Source organism: Cervus canadensis, chromosome 6 (assembly GCF_019320065.1).
Source record: "Cervus canadensis isolate Bull #8, Minnesota chromosome 6, ASM1932006v1, whole genome shotgun sequence".
In the NCBI taxonomy this organism is placed as follows: domain Eukaryota; kingdom Metazoa; phylum Chordata; class Mammalia; order Artiodactyla; family Cervidae; genus Cervus; species Cervus canadensis.
Window position 1 is genome coordinate 73,616,595 of NC_057391.1, and position 17,228 is coordinate 73,633,822.

General features: G+C 33.4%; 1 protein-coding gene across 8 annotated transcripts in view; it reads left to right on the plus strand.

Annotated features, from left to right (window-relative positions):
* Positions 1–17,228, plus strand: part of GPHN (gephyrin) — a 524,662-nt gene that overhangs the window by 220,879 nt on the left and 286,555 nt on the right. For all 8 annotated transcript variants that reach the window (XM_043472320.1, XM_043472318.1, XM_043472321.1 and 5 more), the window contains exon 4: positions 1,748–1,840. In XM_043472320.1, the coding sequence (XP_043328255.1) occupies positions 1,748–1,840 (93 nt within the window). The remainder of the gene's footprint in view (positions 1–1,747; positions 1,841–17,228) is intronic.

Below are 17,228 nucleotides of genomic sequence, written 5' to 3' on the forward strand. Positions count from 1 at the left end.
GTTGAAACTGTTGTACATCACACAGCTACTTTGGGCAACAAAATATTACTTTTCAAATACTTTGAACATATTCTTAACTGGTTCTCAGTTTTGGTTGTACACTGGAATGATGGGTATTTTTGCTTTTCTAATTCTCAAATAAACACTTTGATTTATGAAAGTACCACATAATCACCTTTATTTCAATAACCATTGATAATTTGTGTGTGAGCTTTCTTCAGAACAAAATTATAACTCTATCAGGGGTGTGAGTGAGAATAGGAAAAAAATCATTTAAAAATCTTGAATTGTCCTTCTGAATAATTATCCTGCATTTTGTGTTACCAATGAATTTGAGAACTGAGAACATTGTATTTTACATATAAGTACCAGCCTTACTTATTTACTTGTATACACACATGTATATGTATATCAGCCTGTTAAGGCTTCCCTGGTGGCTCAGACAGTAAAGAATCTGCCTGCAGTGCAGGAAACTCGGCTTTGATCCCTGAGTCAGGAAGATTCCCTGGAGAAGAGAATGGCTACCCACTCCAGTTTTCGTGCCTGGAGAATTCCATGGACAGAGAAGCCTGAGGGCCACAGTCCATGGGGTCACAGAGTCGGACACGACTGAGCGACTAGCACTTTACCAGCCTGTTACTGGTGTTTCACATCTGATTATCAACACATAAGTGATATAATTGTATTATTAAATTTTGGACCTGGATTGTATAAAGGAAATGAAACAGTAAAATACCAAAGCAAGTATTTAATTACAATTTAAATGAGCAGTTCATAGTTAAAATGTAGGACGGATGAATAGAACTAGCAATAGAAAGAGAGATCCTCTATAGCAGAGATCCTTGTCCTATTCTTTACAAAATTAACTGGGTAACTTTGAGTAAATTATTTAACTACATTGCCCTTCAGTTGTCTTACCTGTACATTGAAGAGGCAAGTCTACCAAGGTCTCTACCAACTGCAAAACTTTGTGGTGTGTAACTCTAATCTGAACTAAGTGTCATAGTGTTGGTGTGGGGGAAAAAGTAACTTTAAGCAATCATTTATTCCTACACCTTTCCTTTAGGGCAACTATGTAAAATAAATTCTGAAAAATGTAAAACTTTCCTAAACAACTTGAAACTAGCCAAAAGAAAAAAAAATATTGAGTCAATCACAGGCAGAATATAGAGGAACATGTCTTGATGGCCCAACAGATCTAAGTTTAAATTCTAAATATTTCCCCTTCTAGTTTGTGAGCCCATGAGCAAGTACACTTCTTGATCTCTCTGAGTCCATTAATGAAAAAAAAAAAAAGAATGAGTCTGTTTCCTTAAATGTAAAATTGAAGTATGAATATTTACCTGACAGGATTGCTATACTTATTAAATAGTGAGATCATTTAATTAACACACAGTGCTCAATTTTTTAAAACCGAATATATTTTGAATGGCTGAAAATATCTTTAGACATCCTATTTAAAGACATAATGAGCCTTAATTATAAAATATTTACGCTGTTTACTGTGTTTCATTTACTTTCAAGAATTTCATGATTGCATATTCATTTTCTATGATCAGTAAAATAAATACCCCAAACTGCAGTGTCTTTTGATTAATAGTGGGACTGTTCCATGAATTGTGCTTCAGATTTTTCTCATGAGTGTTGAATCTGTTTCCTCACTGAATACAAAGTATTCCAGTATGTGGATGTTTTGAGTAGGCAAGCAAATCCTTCTACATGTGACAATATTATTATTTTCTTTCAGGAAACCCTGATAGATTGGTGTGATGAAAAGGAACTTAATTTGATATTAACAACTGGAGGAACAGGGTTTGCACCACGAGATGTCACTCCAGAGGTGAGATAGTGTATACTTTTCTGATATTCAAGAAGTAGACTATTCATGTTACTTTTAATCCTTTTAATTATTTTTGTATGGCTTTTGTAATTTTGCTAGACAGAAATGACACCTGTGGTTCTAAGAATGTGAACATTTTGCAGTGGTTGAATATTTACATTTTTTAAAAAAAGTTTCTTGACTTCTTTTCTTTTGACTTAAACTAGATATTATCTAAAATGAGGAAGATTGAACTGGTCCAGAAGGTAATCTTGCATTTGTGGTATGTGGTCTGTGGTATCGGCTGAATTTCAGGCATATATTGCTAAAGGAAGTGATAGCAGAACTCTGACTCAGCATGGCATATGATCTGATGTGCTGTGTTAATGTAATTCAAAATATATCTGATTCCTTTTTTCTTTAGATACCCTTGTTTTGGTCTCAAGTAGAATGACTGTAATAGCATTTTTATACCAGTTTTATAGTATTTGATGAGAAAGTTATATATTCCATAATTTTAAATGTGAATTTAAATGCAGAATTTAATAAGCCAAGAAGCAAAATTAGTATCTAGTCTATGTCTTAAGAATCACCTTCAACCTTGCATGGGAAAAAAAAGTTAGGGAAAGAATGAAGAATAGACAGCGCTCAGTGATAGAAGGGGAAAAGTCTTTGTTTGTTTTTAAAGCAGCCATAAACTTCAGCTGTAACTTTAGAGTCATGTGCAGACTTATATTCATACTTAGACATTGTTTTGCTCACTTTCCAAAAAGTGTTTCTTGGCTGAATTTCAACTTACTGTTAGCTGTTTTGTTTTCTTTTTTTTTTTTAAATTTTCAAGTCAGTATCCCATTGTGTCTACTGTCTTATTCACAGCAAGATATTTTTGCTCTGTACCTATTAAATAATTATTGTCCCACTTACTCTAATATAGGAGTTTTCAAACTTTAACCTGTACCCCCACCAAAGGTAAAACGTTGCTGCGTCTTGCCCACAGTGTTTCTGATTCAGTAAATCTGCAGCGGGTCCCAAGACTTTGTGTTTCTGGTACGGCCCCGGGTAATGCACATGTTGCTGACCGATAACCATGCTTCCAGACTTTGGGTACCACTGCTCTAGTATGTGAAAATGTAAATTGTTTTAACAGATTTTAAAGCAATTTCTGTTTTTCTATGTAAAAATCACAGAAATTTTGGAAATAGGCTTATAAATATAATGGTTTTGTTTTTAAAGCAATCAGAATAGAGTCGTATTGGAAGATTGTTAGCTTCCAGTACTTAAAAAAGAAGGTGGGAGGGGGTTTCAGGATGGGGGCACATGTACACCCATGACTGATTCATGTCAATGTGTGGCAAAAATCACTACAATATTATAAAGTAATTAGCCTCCAGCTAAAATAAATAAATTATTTTCTTAAAAAAATAGGAAAGAAAGAAAAAGAAGTCATTCTTACATAGCTCTTGAGTCCTTAGGGGAAATGATCCTTTGGCCAATTTTTTCATTTCTTTTAAACTGTGAGGCTAACTTAAAAAGATAAAATTCGAGGTAAGCCATCTCCTCTAGAGGTATGTTTATGTTTTGTTTGTGAGAAAATCACCTACGTATGTGAAGACCTTAATTTTTGAAGTTTGAGTGTTGTGTTAAGTATTTTAAGTAAATGACTTTGTTTTTATATATCCCTATTGTTTATGTAATGGTTTGATATTTTCATAATATTATTTTTACATCATAAAAGTAAAAAAAAATTACCATAGAATTCATTCATAACCAGTTAACAATATTATTTTTAATTGTGAGAAAATAATTTGCATCACAAAGTATTTTGTATTCCCTAGAGTTTCAAGTTTATTCCAGAACACTAGGTTGCAAATTCACACTTTTAAATTCTGGCTCTGCTACTTATGACGCGGTGAGCATAGACTAATCATTAAACCATTCTGTGCCTCAGTTTCCAGTAAAGTGAGGGAAATGAAAGTGCCTATCTACCAGGGTAGCTGTGAGGATTCAATGAGAACTATTTTTGCTAAGAATACGAAAAAATATTTTTATCTTTTAGTTAATAAAAGGTAATTTTTTATTAGTTATTACATAACTACCAAAGTGGACAAATTTGTGGTATTTTTTTATATATATCAAATGGACAAAAACAGTCAAATACTGAAGTATTATCCATGTAGTCTTTGTGATCTTGTTAAATTTTTAAATATTTTGATGTAGTAAGCTTCATATTTTATCTTTTCTATCTCCATATAAACCAGAGGTCTTGAAATTCTATCATTCTGGCATCGATTTAGCCCCCAATGTTTGTTTGTTTGTTTTTTTGCTGTTGACAAAAGTCTGTGTCTTTCCATTACCTTGTATATGGCATCATATCAGAAATTGAGAGGTCCTTTATTATTCATTGAAGTTTTTCAGAAAACCCTAGAGATGCTCTTATATTTGTATATGCCTATAGTAGTTGCTGGCTAAAATTTGTATTAGGGTTGTTTTTAATGAGTTTAAAATACATGTAGTTATGTCTTCCCTAATATCTGTTTTTGAAAGCAAGTGACTTACCTGATTGTAAATATCTTGATCTTTAATGGATTGTAAATATCTTGATCTTTAATGGATTTACTTTATTTCATATTTTTATACACACACACACAGAAATATATACACACACACACATATACACATACCCAAAAAGTATGGTTATGTACAGCAAAAGTCCATAGCACTGTTAAGCCTTTGAAAAATAAGTGTAAAAGCCATCTGACCACTCAAAAATAATTCTACTAATTTCTTCTAATCTTTAAATAGTTGCAATTCTTATAATATCTAAAACATAGCACTGGAATGTCAGCTAGTAATCCTGAAATATAATTTTGTGCCTATAACAAGATAGTTACTTGTCTTTATCTTATTTGTCTTAGGTAATTGTGCCTAAAAAGGTTAATATATTGATAAACCATATGTGCCTATATACAACTGTTTGCAAATCTTTTAAAATAGAATCAGAAGTTATTAACGGAAAACACAAATATTAGTGATGAGGGTAAAATAATATAAAATTTCTTCCTTTGTCAGTAATGGTCAATAATTAGTTTGATCTACAGACAAAAAGTACAAATTGTTTGTGGGTTGTTTAAAAAAAAGGGAAGGTGAAAAATACTAAATTGAATGATTAAAATAAAGCAATCTAAAGTTATTGTCACTAGATATGAACGTTAGAGAAAATGAAAAGTTTAATAGACTTATCCAGATCTATTAACAGAAAAATGGAATAGCAACTTCAGTAAAGTGTATCTTATTTATATATTTTATAGGAATAAGGCAATCAGAATTGACTTTTCTAAATTATGAATTTGTTTCTGCTTTTTGGCACCATATCTTAGAATGTGGTTCATCTGACGGTCACATGCCTGCTGGTCCCCTCCCTTGCTCTAAACATGAGATATTATCAAAGCTTACATATAGTAGCATAATAAACCCTACTGTACAACTTTTTAGAGTTTTATTTGATGTAAAAAGCTTATTTTTTAGTAATAGATTGTGTTTTCTGTGAACTGATAAAGGTTGGATAATCTGTTGACATTGGTGAAATGCCAGTAATAAATTTTATAGTTATATAGAACATAAGAACTCATTGGTATACAAAGTATTATATCTTCATGTTCCACTATCACTTAAAAGTTTATATATCCAATATAGGCATTATTACATGAAGAATCTTTCATTATTCTTAAAAAGTAAAAGTATAATTAAGGATGTATAAGTGAGGTAAAGTGAAGGTCTTTTAGAATTAAAGTCTAGAAGACAATAAAAGATTAAGCAACATTTATTTTAAAAAGAACATCTATATGATTACAAAGAAATGTTTGATATTATGTTTTGGTAAATTAGAAAATATTACACTATTTAACATTTGTTAGGTAAAATTAAGTTTTAGCACTTTCATAGTGCTAAGCTACACCAAAGTAAAGGGTTATATAGTAATGTATTATTATGATTATGAATTAAAGAGTTAAATAAAATCCTAGCATGCATCTTAAATCTCATTTATTTATTCATTTATCAGATTTTTTATTTTTAATCCTTAATATGTGTCTGATGCCATGCTGGGTGCTGGAGTTAAAAAATGAGTAAGACATGATCCCTATTCTCAACTCAGTCTATCCATGGGTCAGCAAACTATGGCCTGTAGGCCAAATTCAGCCTGTTGTATTTTTTTTGTATGACTTGTGAACTAAGAGCATATTTTGATTTCTTTCAGTCATTCAGTGACTGAAAGAAATCAAAAGGAAAATGATATTTTGTGACATATGAGAGCCATTTGAAATATGGATTTCAGTGTCCATAAGTGAAATTTTATTGGAACATAGCCACACTCCTTCATTGACCTATTGCCTATGGCTACAATAGCAGAATAGAATAGTTGAATGAAAATCAATTAGGCCTGCAAAGCCTAAAATATTTGCTGTCTGATCCTTTGCAGAAAAAGTTTCCCACCTCTGGTCTGTTAGATGAAAAACAGTCATCTTTATTCATGTTTTTAGCAGACTTTTAAAATTTATTTTTACCATTTGTTCTTTAGTAATTTGAAATGATGTTGAGTTTTATTTCTTAAATGTTTAATCTTGGAAGGAGCAAGGAAAGAACACTTTTCTTCTACAGTAAAGTGTATTGCCCCATTGTCTCAGTAGACAATAGAGAATAATAAAAATCAAAGATCCCTCATATAAATAATATATAAAATTTTGAAGTTTCAAAATTGATCAAATTATTGGATTTGTTAAACATTGTTTCACTATTAATTTTTCTTAGTAGTACCTCCTAAAAAGTGTCCTGATCAAATTTGTCATTATGAAGTAATCAGACAAAAGGAAGAATTACAAAATGTCAGGGAATTATAAATTTGATGTAAAAGATATTCATTTAAAAGGGTTTTTGTGGTTCATTTTGGAAGTGAAGAGGCATCTGACAAAATGACTAACTCTGACAGTGATAAAATAATCTGGTACAAAGGATGAATTTCTAGGAAAAGATTATGAACTTCACAACACATATTTTGTTTATAGCTTGAAATGTTTATGTTTATTTGGAACAGATTGCTATCTAAGCCTTTCTACAAATATTTATATATTTTATAACTTTAGGTGTGAGTATACTATGACAGCTATCATAGTATGTGGTCATTAATCATTTCTTACATTGTAATGCTTAAAAAATAAGAATACTGTGTAAATAAAAGGAAAGAGACGTAATTGACCTGAGTTACTGAGTTAATTATTCTTAATTTGCTACAGTGCAAATTTACAGTTAAAAGTACCTCCTTATAGTTAATACTGAAATTTTAAAGATCAGAAGAACTCTTTTACATTATAGCAGAAGCATAGCAAAACATCATGTCCAATAATTTCTGTTTTTAAAAGAAAATTTGATCACTATTGCAGGTCATTTAAATTATATAGTTGCTTTCAAAGGCATATCAATATTCTCTAGAAGAGATTATTTCCCTAAAATATCATATACTGATACTGTAAAACTGTGTGAATATTTATTTTGTAATTCTAAAATTGTTATGACTAAGTAAAGTACCTATCATACATGGTAAAACTAAGAGTAACCATATTGTAATAAAATTTTGAGATTAAAATTTTTCCGTATAAATAGGATAACTAAACAATATGAAATTGGTAAGAAAGCAGAATACTAGAAACTTATATGGAAAACTTAAAAACCAGATTCAATAAAATATACTGTCCCTTTATGGTCAAATAAGGTTATATTTTACGGTTTTTGAAGGATCTCTTTTTCTTATTTTTTGAAATAGTTCTGGACGTGGGAATTATATTTTCATGTCTTACCTTTGTCTAAATATGTTGGGATGTAATGTCCCTTTCTCATATGATATATAATACTAACACTGTAGAGTCAGACAGACATGAATTTGAATCTTACTTCTACCACTAACTAATTATGAAATTAAAGCAAATTAAACTGTTCAAACTTCAGTTTACTCATCCACTCAGTTAGCTAATACATACCTCTCCAGGTTGTTTCTTCTAATAATTGAGATAGTAAAAATAGTCAATGATAATAATTAGTAAATATATATAGCACTTACTATGTGTCAGGACCTATTTTAAACTCATTTAATTTTAATTCATTTAGTCTTCAAAACAACCATATGAGGCAGGTACTAACTAATGTTATATATATTTTAAATATGGAGAAACTGGGACAAAGCAATCAATTGACTTGCCCAGGGTTATCCAAACTAGTAAGTGACAATAATGCATGTAAAAGGATCTCGTGTAAAGCCTGGCATCTTTATAGATCCTCATTAAATGTCCTTTTTTTCCTTTACCTTTTTCTTCCACATTTAATTAATAATATTACCTGTTGCCTCTAATTTAATATGATAATCCCAAGTATTTCTGCTGCTAATCATTGTACTCTGATACCTGTTGTTAGCTATTAACATACCTGATGGATATGTCTAAAAATTAAGAATGTTAGTCAACATTTTCCCACTACTAGTTTAGGGCATGGGCAAATGAATGAGAATAAGAATGTCTATAGTTTATATTATATGTGGATTATGAGTGATTGCATTAAGTACCTCTCCTGATATCCTGTCTGAATCTATTTATTTTGTTCCTCTGTGAGTTTAAAATTTTTGGAATATGGCTTGAATTGGCCCAAATACGTAGCATTCAGGATAGTTGTTAGTAATAGTCCTTTTTATCTGGAGTCTATATTTATTGTGCATTATCAAATTTTGAGTAGCATATGTCTTGGAGCTTGGGCACATTTATGACCTACCAGTTTGCTAAAAAAAACCATTTAGAGTCTTTGTTCAATTTAACAAGTATTTACCAAGCATCTTGGGCTTTATTGAATAAACGCTAAAATACTTGTATTCCTAAAATAGTCACCTGACAAATCAAAGTGATATAAACTTAGTACCAGAAATGTTCAGCCAATTTAGACCAAAAAAATTCTTTGAAGGGAAAGATTAAGAGAGAAGTGAGCAGTCAGTGAAATTTTTGTACAAGTAGAATTTAAGCTAAAATTGAAGGAGAGAAATATAACTTAGATTCAGAGAGAAGACATTACCAATGGGAGTAAGAAAGAAAGGGAAATTTATGATCAAGCTATGAGAAAGATAAAATTAAGAAAATCTTCCTGGCTAGAGCAGAGGATTCACTTTACAAAGAAGGATAGATAAACTGGAACTATGTTATTTTAATCTCTTTCTTAGAACAGCTAAATTCGTACTATCTCTGGAGATGAAAAACAGCAACAGAAAAAAAAAAAAAAGAAAAGAAAAACAGCAACAGAGATTCCTTAGAAGCCAAAATTCATAGGACAACTATCAACAAATACATGCCATAAAATCATGTCATCGAGGCTTTCTAAAAGTAGATCCTTTTGAAAACTGGCACTTACTCAAATGTACATTCCCCAATAAGACTAACATCAGTATTTTTGAAGATTGTTTCTATGCCCTGGTTTTTGTTTTGTTTTTTGAAGTCCTGATGTAAGCTACAAACCTAGTACCATTATTTGTGTGTAAAATTTAAACTTCTGTGAAGCACCAAGTTCCAGTTTTGTCGTTCAGAAACCTTTTCAGTCAATACAATCCAGGGTTTCCCAGGTGGTGCCAGTGGTAAAGAACCCTCCTGCCAATGCAGGAGACCTAAGAGACTCAGGTTGAATCCCAGGGTCCAGAAGATCCCCTGGAGAAGGAAGTGGTAACCCACTCTAGTATTCTTGCTTGGAAAATCCATGGACAGAGGAGCTTGGCAAGCTACGGTCCAGCAGGCCACAAAGAGTTGGATACGACTGAACAACTTAGCACATAGCATGTATCTGATAATTAAGACATCGAGAAATTTTTTTTATCACAGATTTTTGCCAGTGCTGTGCCTTATCCTTGAGTTGGCCTAATGTTTTATATAAAAGTACTATATAATAATAGAGAAATCACAGTATCTCAAAGTTTGAGGAGAATTCAAAAGCCATTGTGTTAAAAGTCGTAACATGACCCTTTTATCATTCCCAGCCCTTGTGTGAACACCTCAATTGCATATTCTTTCATGTGAGAGTCCCTTGTTTGTGTAATTCTAATTACTTGAAAGTCCAAATATGCCCTCTTACCCAAGACATTTACCCTCTGTTTTATTTATATATTAAAAGGAAAAGCTCCTTAGTATAATTATCCCAGTTTAAAAGTAACTGGTATGTATAACATTAGACAATTTAGATGATTAGAGCAATAGGTGACGTTGCATTTAAAAATCATGTTGTTAGTCCCCTATTCCACATAGCAACACTGCAGAGTGAAGTGAACATTGCTTTTTGAGGTGAGGATTTAGGAATTTCAAGCATAAGGCAAAAGGAAACATTTCATATGTGAAGAACCCATAAATGAAATCCTGTCTTCATTTTTCCCATAAGTACATTTCTTAATTGCATGCTTACTCTGCATCAGAATGTGTTCTCAGCTTTTAGGGGGTCCTGATGGGGGAAAGAGATTAATCATATCAGTAAGCATACGAGTACAAATATACTTTTTATGGTAAATTCTATGTCTAATTAAAGCTTTCACTAGAAAAGTAGCGTTGCTCATATAACTGTTTGTGAGGCAGCATAACATAGTGGTTAATAGCTCAGACTACTTGAATTTGAATCCTGGATTCACCTCTTACTAGCGTGTAACCTTTCACAACTTGCTTTACTCAGTTTTCTTATGTGCAAAATGGAGAAAATAAGAGTACCTACCTCATAGGGTAGTTATATTATGTGGGTTAATGTAAGTAAAACACCAAAAGCAACGTTTGTTTACTACACAGATATTTCCTATTATTATCAATAATCTAAATCAAAAGAACTTTAGCTTACAAAGTTAGAAGATAATGTTTGAGTAAGTATTGAAAGAATTTCTCTCTGGGGAAAAAATCGAGCAAGATAGGGCCTAAGGTATACATAGAATAGTTGTGGGAAAGGAAAAAGCAGCAGAGATGACATGCTAAATGTTTATTTTTACCTTGAATTCATCAGATAAAACCTTGAAATCAGTGTTCCAACTCACCATTTTACAATCTACTCCCATAAAATGAACAGAGGCCAGCATACCAGGATAGTTCTATAAAATATATACTAAGACATTGACAAGAAAACATCATTAAATATTTAGCAAATATTAATATAAAATACTAAAAGTGTGTTTATCTAGAGAAATAGTTTCAGGAATGAGGATTTCAGAAATTTCCTTTCTTATTGTCTGAAATCAAGAATGTGAATTCATCTTCCTTTATTAAATCTTCATCCATGAAACAGACTTAATGTCGCTTTTCAGACAAAATGTAATATGATGACTTGTATCTGTCAAGTCTTCTGAGCTTCTTAGAATTATATCACTGAATTAGAGCAGAATATGGAGAAGGCCATGGCAGCCCACTCCGGTACTCTTGTCTGGAAAATCCCATGGACGGAGGAGCCTGGTAGGCTGCAGTCCATGGGGTCTCTACGAGTCGGGCATGACTAAGCGACTTCACTTTGACTTTTCACTTTCACTCATTGGAGATGGAAATGGCAACCCACTCCAATGTTCTTCCCTGGAGAATCCCAGGGACGGTGGAGCCTGGTGGACTGCCGTCTATGGGGTTGCACAAAGTTGGACACGACTGAAGCGACTTAGCACCAGTAGCAGCAGGAGAGCAGAATATCTGTGACTTCGTGTTATTGCCATGCCTAAAAGGAAACTGGCAGGGAGGAAGAAAATGGACTCAAATAACTAAATAAATTTTTGCAATTATTCTGGTAATTTTACGAGTATTATTTCCTCATACTGGAACTTGGGAAGACCATGGCTGCTATTAAAGACTGGCAGGCGAATATCCAACAGAGGGAGTAACCATTTCAGAAAATCTTAATAACAGGCACACAACTGAGAATTTACAGGAAGAATCCAAGTTCCTTTAAAAGGTGCTGAGAAGATAGAAGCAGTAAAGTTGTTGGAAGTATGATATTTGAGAATGAATTGTTACCAGTTTCTCAGAGAGAGAGAAACAGACATCAAATATCAAAGGCAACAATGCAGAAGAAGCAATTGATTGTGCTGGAAGGACCAATTAATAAGAGGCAATATATTATAATGTTCTGTGAAGAGAGCATTATAGTGATGAATGTCATTAGGGTAATTTAAGTGTTTGTCCCCCACCGCTTCACTCCTTCCTGTAAGTTTGATTGCAGCATATGATATGTTACTCTTGCATGTAATAGTCCTCAGGGTGAAACTTTATAAGAGGAGAAGAAAGGTCAGTTTTGATTAGAAGGTGATTTTCAATAGTTTAAAAAATTTTTTTAATGCTTTTAAATGCTTTTCTACAAATTTGAAGCAATGACAAAATAACTTAGTTTTGAATATTGTATAAAAATGGGACTTCCTTGGTGGTCCAGTGGTTAAGACTCCCCACTTCCAATGCAGGGGGCACGGGTTAGATCCTTGTTCAGGGAACTAAGACCCCACATGCTGTGCAGCATGGCCGTAAGAAAAATGCGATCTTATCATAATGTTTCCCACACTCTCAAAGATTCAACACTGTAATTTATAGGAGACCTAAATTATAAAAGAGGACACTTTAGTATAACCCTGTTGATGAGATTCAAAGAGATTACATTATACTAATTTCCCACTGTTGTTAAACGTGATATTTAGAGGTTTGGCTAATTATGTGATATGCATACTTTGATATGAGTTCTATTGGTGGGTCCCATTTATTTCCCTTTCTCATATATTTCCTTTTTAGTATTTTTCAAGGCTTACGTATACTGTATCCTGTCCCTTAAGATGGGACTGCTCTGTGGGGTGATGAATGAATATCACCATCAGTATTAAATATTAATAATTAGAGGAATGAGAGATCTGTTTTTATATAATACTGAAAGCCAATCCTAATATAAATGCACCTTCCCTCATGGGTGTATCTTGTGAAATAGTAGCAGCAATAGTAAAAATAATGCTCTAGTTTAACATTGTTCAAACTTCAGTTGTTACTGTTTGCCTTCTGAATATAAGATACCTTAGAAGAGGGATCGGCAAACTTATTCCTTAGAGGAAGTAAATATTTAGAGTTTATAAATATTTTAGGCTTTGTGGGCTTTGTAGTCTCTGTCATAACAACTTAACTATGCCAGCCTGTCACAGAAGCTGCTATATGATGATATCAATAAATGGGCCCTGCTGTGCCCCTAATAAAACTTTATTTATGGATGCTAAAATTGGCTTTCTCTTAATTTTCACATGTCATGAAGTATTACTCTTCTTTTGAGTTTTTTTTAAATCATCTAAACATTTGAAGATTACCGTTAGATTGCAGGGCATGCGAAAAAACAAGTGGCAGCAAGATTTGTCCCATTGGCTATGGTTAGCCAACCTCTATTTTAGAACATTCCTACCTACTGTCTACACACATCTCTGTATTATTCAAAAGCTCATAAGTATGTAAGAGTGTTCAGAGAATTTAAGCCAAAACATTTCAGAAGAATTTTCTGAGAATTTAATAAGAAAAAGGAGTTGCCCTATAGAAATTAACACTTGTTAGATTCAAATATGTTGAGTGCTTACCATGTAGATACCAGGTCTTTAACTTGGGCAGTTAGAAGAATGGACTTGCCATTTACTGAAATGGAGAAGACTGTGGGAAGAGTAGGTTTGAGGAGGAAGATCAGGAGATTTACTTTGGTCATAGAAATTTCTAACTGCCTCTAGATATCCAAATGGTGATGTTAAGCTGGCAGTTAGATATGTGCATCTGGAGTTGAGAGAAGTCTGGGCTAGAGATACTATTTTTTTTTAGAGTCATCAACATCTTAATGGAATTGAAATTCATGACAACTGATGAGATCATTAAGGTATTTAGTAATACTACTATTTATTTTATTACTACCCCTGCTTCCTTTCTCATCCACTTTCAAAGAGGTAGGTAGTTTCTAGAAACCTGGCCCCTCTGCTCACTCACAAAGGGTGGAAGGGATCCCACTGAACAGGAACTTGGCCTATACGGGAAGGACTGTTAGTTGGCCATCTTGAAATTTTGCCATGGTGTAAAGATAAGAGTGAATTTTCCCAAGTACCTCCTTGCTGGAAACTGTTTGCACTGGAGGTAAGTGTGAAAGGGGAGGTTGTGGGGATTGAGGGGGTGAGGGCTTCCTAAACCTTTCCCAAACCTCAGGAGTGGCTTGATTCTGAGGAAGGGAGAAGGTTCAGACTGGTTCCTATTTCCCCGAACCAGTTTGTACAGCCCTAAATTTGACCTGCTTTCCTCAAACTGGGAGTCAGAAATCCCTTTTCTCTTCTGTTTTTCTGCTGCAGAAATTCCCAACATTCCCATTTTGTGGGCTCCAGAAAGGGGTAAGCGAAGACTTCAATCCCAGCCAACCATTTCCAGATTAATAATTTTTAGTGTTTTGATTTATTTTATCATCATAAAAAATGCTTGGACCCATTTATCCCATTTGTTTAATTTCCTTGTGAATTGTTATGTATCTCTGTTCTAGGGTCATTTCGTATCCCTGGACAATAGAGTTCAGATCCATCTGCTCTCTCCTTTTATGTGCTATTTCTCTTGTGGATTCTCATGTGCAGCTTATTGATGACTATTTCCTAGATGGAAGACACTCCATTCAGGAGACTGCTTCACTCTTAATCTCATCTTTTCCTGAATGGTGTTTTGTTCCCCTGCTGACAGCTTTCACTACCCTACCCAACTGCTTCTGATGATCTGTCATCGCTTCTCTGCTGTTCTGTCTTCCTGTTTGACTGCCTTTGATTTTTTGTCTCTACTTTTTGCCCCCATTACTTATCTGCTGAATGATTTGCGTTCTTCACTCACTGGTGCTTTGTCCATCAGCAAATGGCCTGGTACTCCATATTCATCTGCTATTTTAGCATTTTTAGACTGCCCAGCATTGTTTATCTGCTCTCCTACCATTCTCCTCTACCGTGGCCTTCCAAGTGCTGTGCTGTCTGTCTGCCTGATCTTGCCCTACCCAGTCTATGCCTGTAATATTATAAATAGATTCGGATTGTTTAACACTTCTGTTACCTATCTCCACTTGCCTTGTGCCACTAAGTTGGACTGCTGACTGGATATGCTTGACTACTGTTCTTCTCTACCTATTTGCTGCACATGGCTGCCCAATTATTTGACTTGAGACATTGCATCGCCTATGTACTCAGCCTTGCAGCTTGCTGTTTGCAACTTGCTGTTTGGTCCATATTGCCTCCTTTATACTTCTGTGCTAAATCACTGGTGTTGCTCATCTGTTGTTTTGTAATCCTAATCAGATTTTATTTCCAAGAGAAGTGTTGCCTACTTATTGTCCAAACATATTTTAGCAATGGAAAATCTTTTACTATTTAAGTCCAGTCCAATTTACTCCTCAACTGACTTAAATTCACTACCACCATCCTTTCTGCTTTTTTATACAACTCCACATTCTTCCTTCTATTTAGGAATAGATTTTTCTTTCTAAATCATTTATCATCTTTGTTTCAGTTGCCTTTTCATCTCACATACTATGTGCTTTTTGTTCCTTGTATGTGGGATCTATCAGTAATTTTCCATATACTAAATTTGTTTTCTAATTTGTTTTCCCTGATTGTGTCAGGGCTTCATGAGGATAAATTGCTCCTATTACTTTTATCCTTTCTAGTTAAGACCAGAATGATTTTTTGAAACTTTAAAGTACCGTCTCTAAAGATAATACATTTGATTGTCTTACAGTTCTTTGTAGGTGAGACTAAAGTAACTCTCCACTCTGCTCCATTTTTCCTGAGAATGTCGTTTCTCCATGATTTACATGCTATCACTTAGAGATCCTTCTGATGTATTTATCTTTTCCTCCTAAATTTTAGATTATCATTTCTTGTGTGTAGGTAAACTTTTAAATTGATATTAGTATTTGGCATCTAGAAAAAATTGAAATAAAAATTATCTGCATGTAAAGCTTATTGTCTTATTCCTTTACATTTAAATGAATGACAAGATCAGACAAGAAGTAGAAAAGAATTGTGAAATTTTCAGTTTCAAGAATCTAAGGAGATTTAAATTGGGGAGTGTTTACATGCATGCATGTGTGTGTATGTAGAGTTGAAGTGTTCTATGTGCGTATGTATCCACATCATTGTGCATGAAGTGCGGAAAATGCTGAGTATCCATATTAAATTTTACTTTTCAAAAAATGAGAGGGAAAAGGAATAGGGGGAAACTAAAAAGAGAGTGATAAACAGGGAATAGAGAAAAAGGTATGGATAGTTGGTTCTTCTTCTCCTTTTTGTTTTCTTTTAGTAATAGAGGTAAGATTAATGTGAATCAAAGGACTGCTTTAGGATATCAAGAAAATTATTTCAGTAGATCTTTTTATTGTATAAAATACACAAAATGTAAATTTTACTATTTTAATCATTTTTAAGGTTATAATTCAGTGGCATTAAATACTTTCACTATTCTGTATAGCCATCACCACTATAGATTTCTAGAACTTTTTCAAAATCCCAAATAGAAACTCTGTACTTTAAACAGTAATTCCCCATTCCTCCTTTCCACAACCCCTGGTAACCTCTATTTTACTTTCTGTCTCTGAATTTGCCCATTTCAGGTACCTCATGTAAGTGGAATCATACAATTTTTGTCCTTCTCTATCTGACTTATTTCACTTAGCATATTTTCAGGTTCATTCATGTTGTAGCATATATCACACATTCATTCATTTTAAAATAATATTCCATTGTGTATATATACATTAGCTTATCTCTTCATCTGCCAAGGGACACTTGAGCTGTTTTCATCTTTTGACTATTAATACCACTATGAACATTGTTGTGCAAGTACCTTTTTTCTTTTTTTTTTTTTTGTCTTTTCACCTTTTGGGTATTTACTTAGAAGTGAATTCAGTAGCATTTAATACTTTTGTCTAAGGAGAAATTAAATTAGTAGCAAAGACATCAAGGAAACTACATCATTTACATGATGCAACATTAGCATGAAAACAAGTCCAAGATACTTCATTATGAGTAGAAGAAATTATAAACTTTTAGAAAGGCCACAGAAGACCAAGTGAGATTTAGAAGACCCTCTGTTGTAAGAATAAAAGGGAGAAAAAATTGAAATAACCCAGATGTTGGAGGTTTGAGGAAAGCAAAAGTGCTTCTGGAGAAAGTTGAACTTAAAAAATATTTGAAATGAAATAATGCAGACTTTAAAAGAAGAGAAGAGATAAGTGTTTGAAAGGCAAGGTTTAAAGTTAATGGAACTGAGATGAGGCAACCAGGTTATATGTATAGGAACCAGTAATGGGAACAGGAATTCAGTTCCATTCAGCTGCTCAGTCATGTCCAATTCTTTGTGACCCC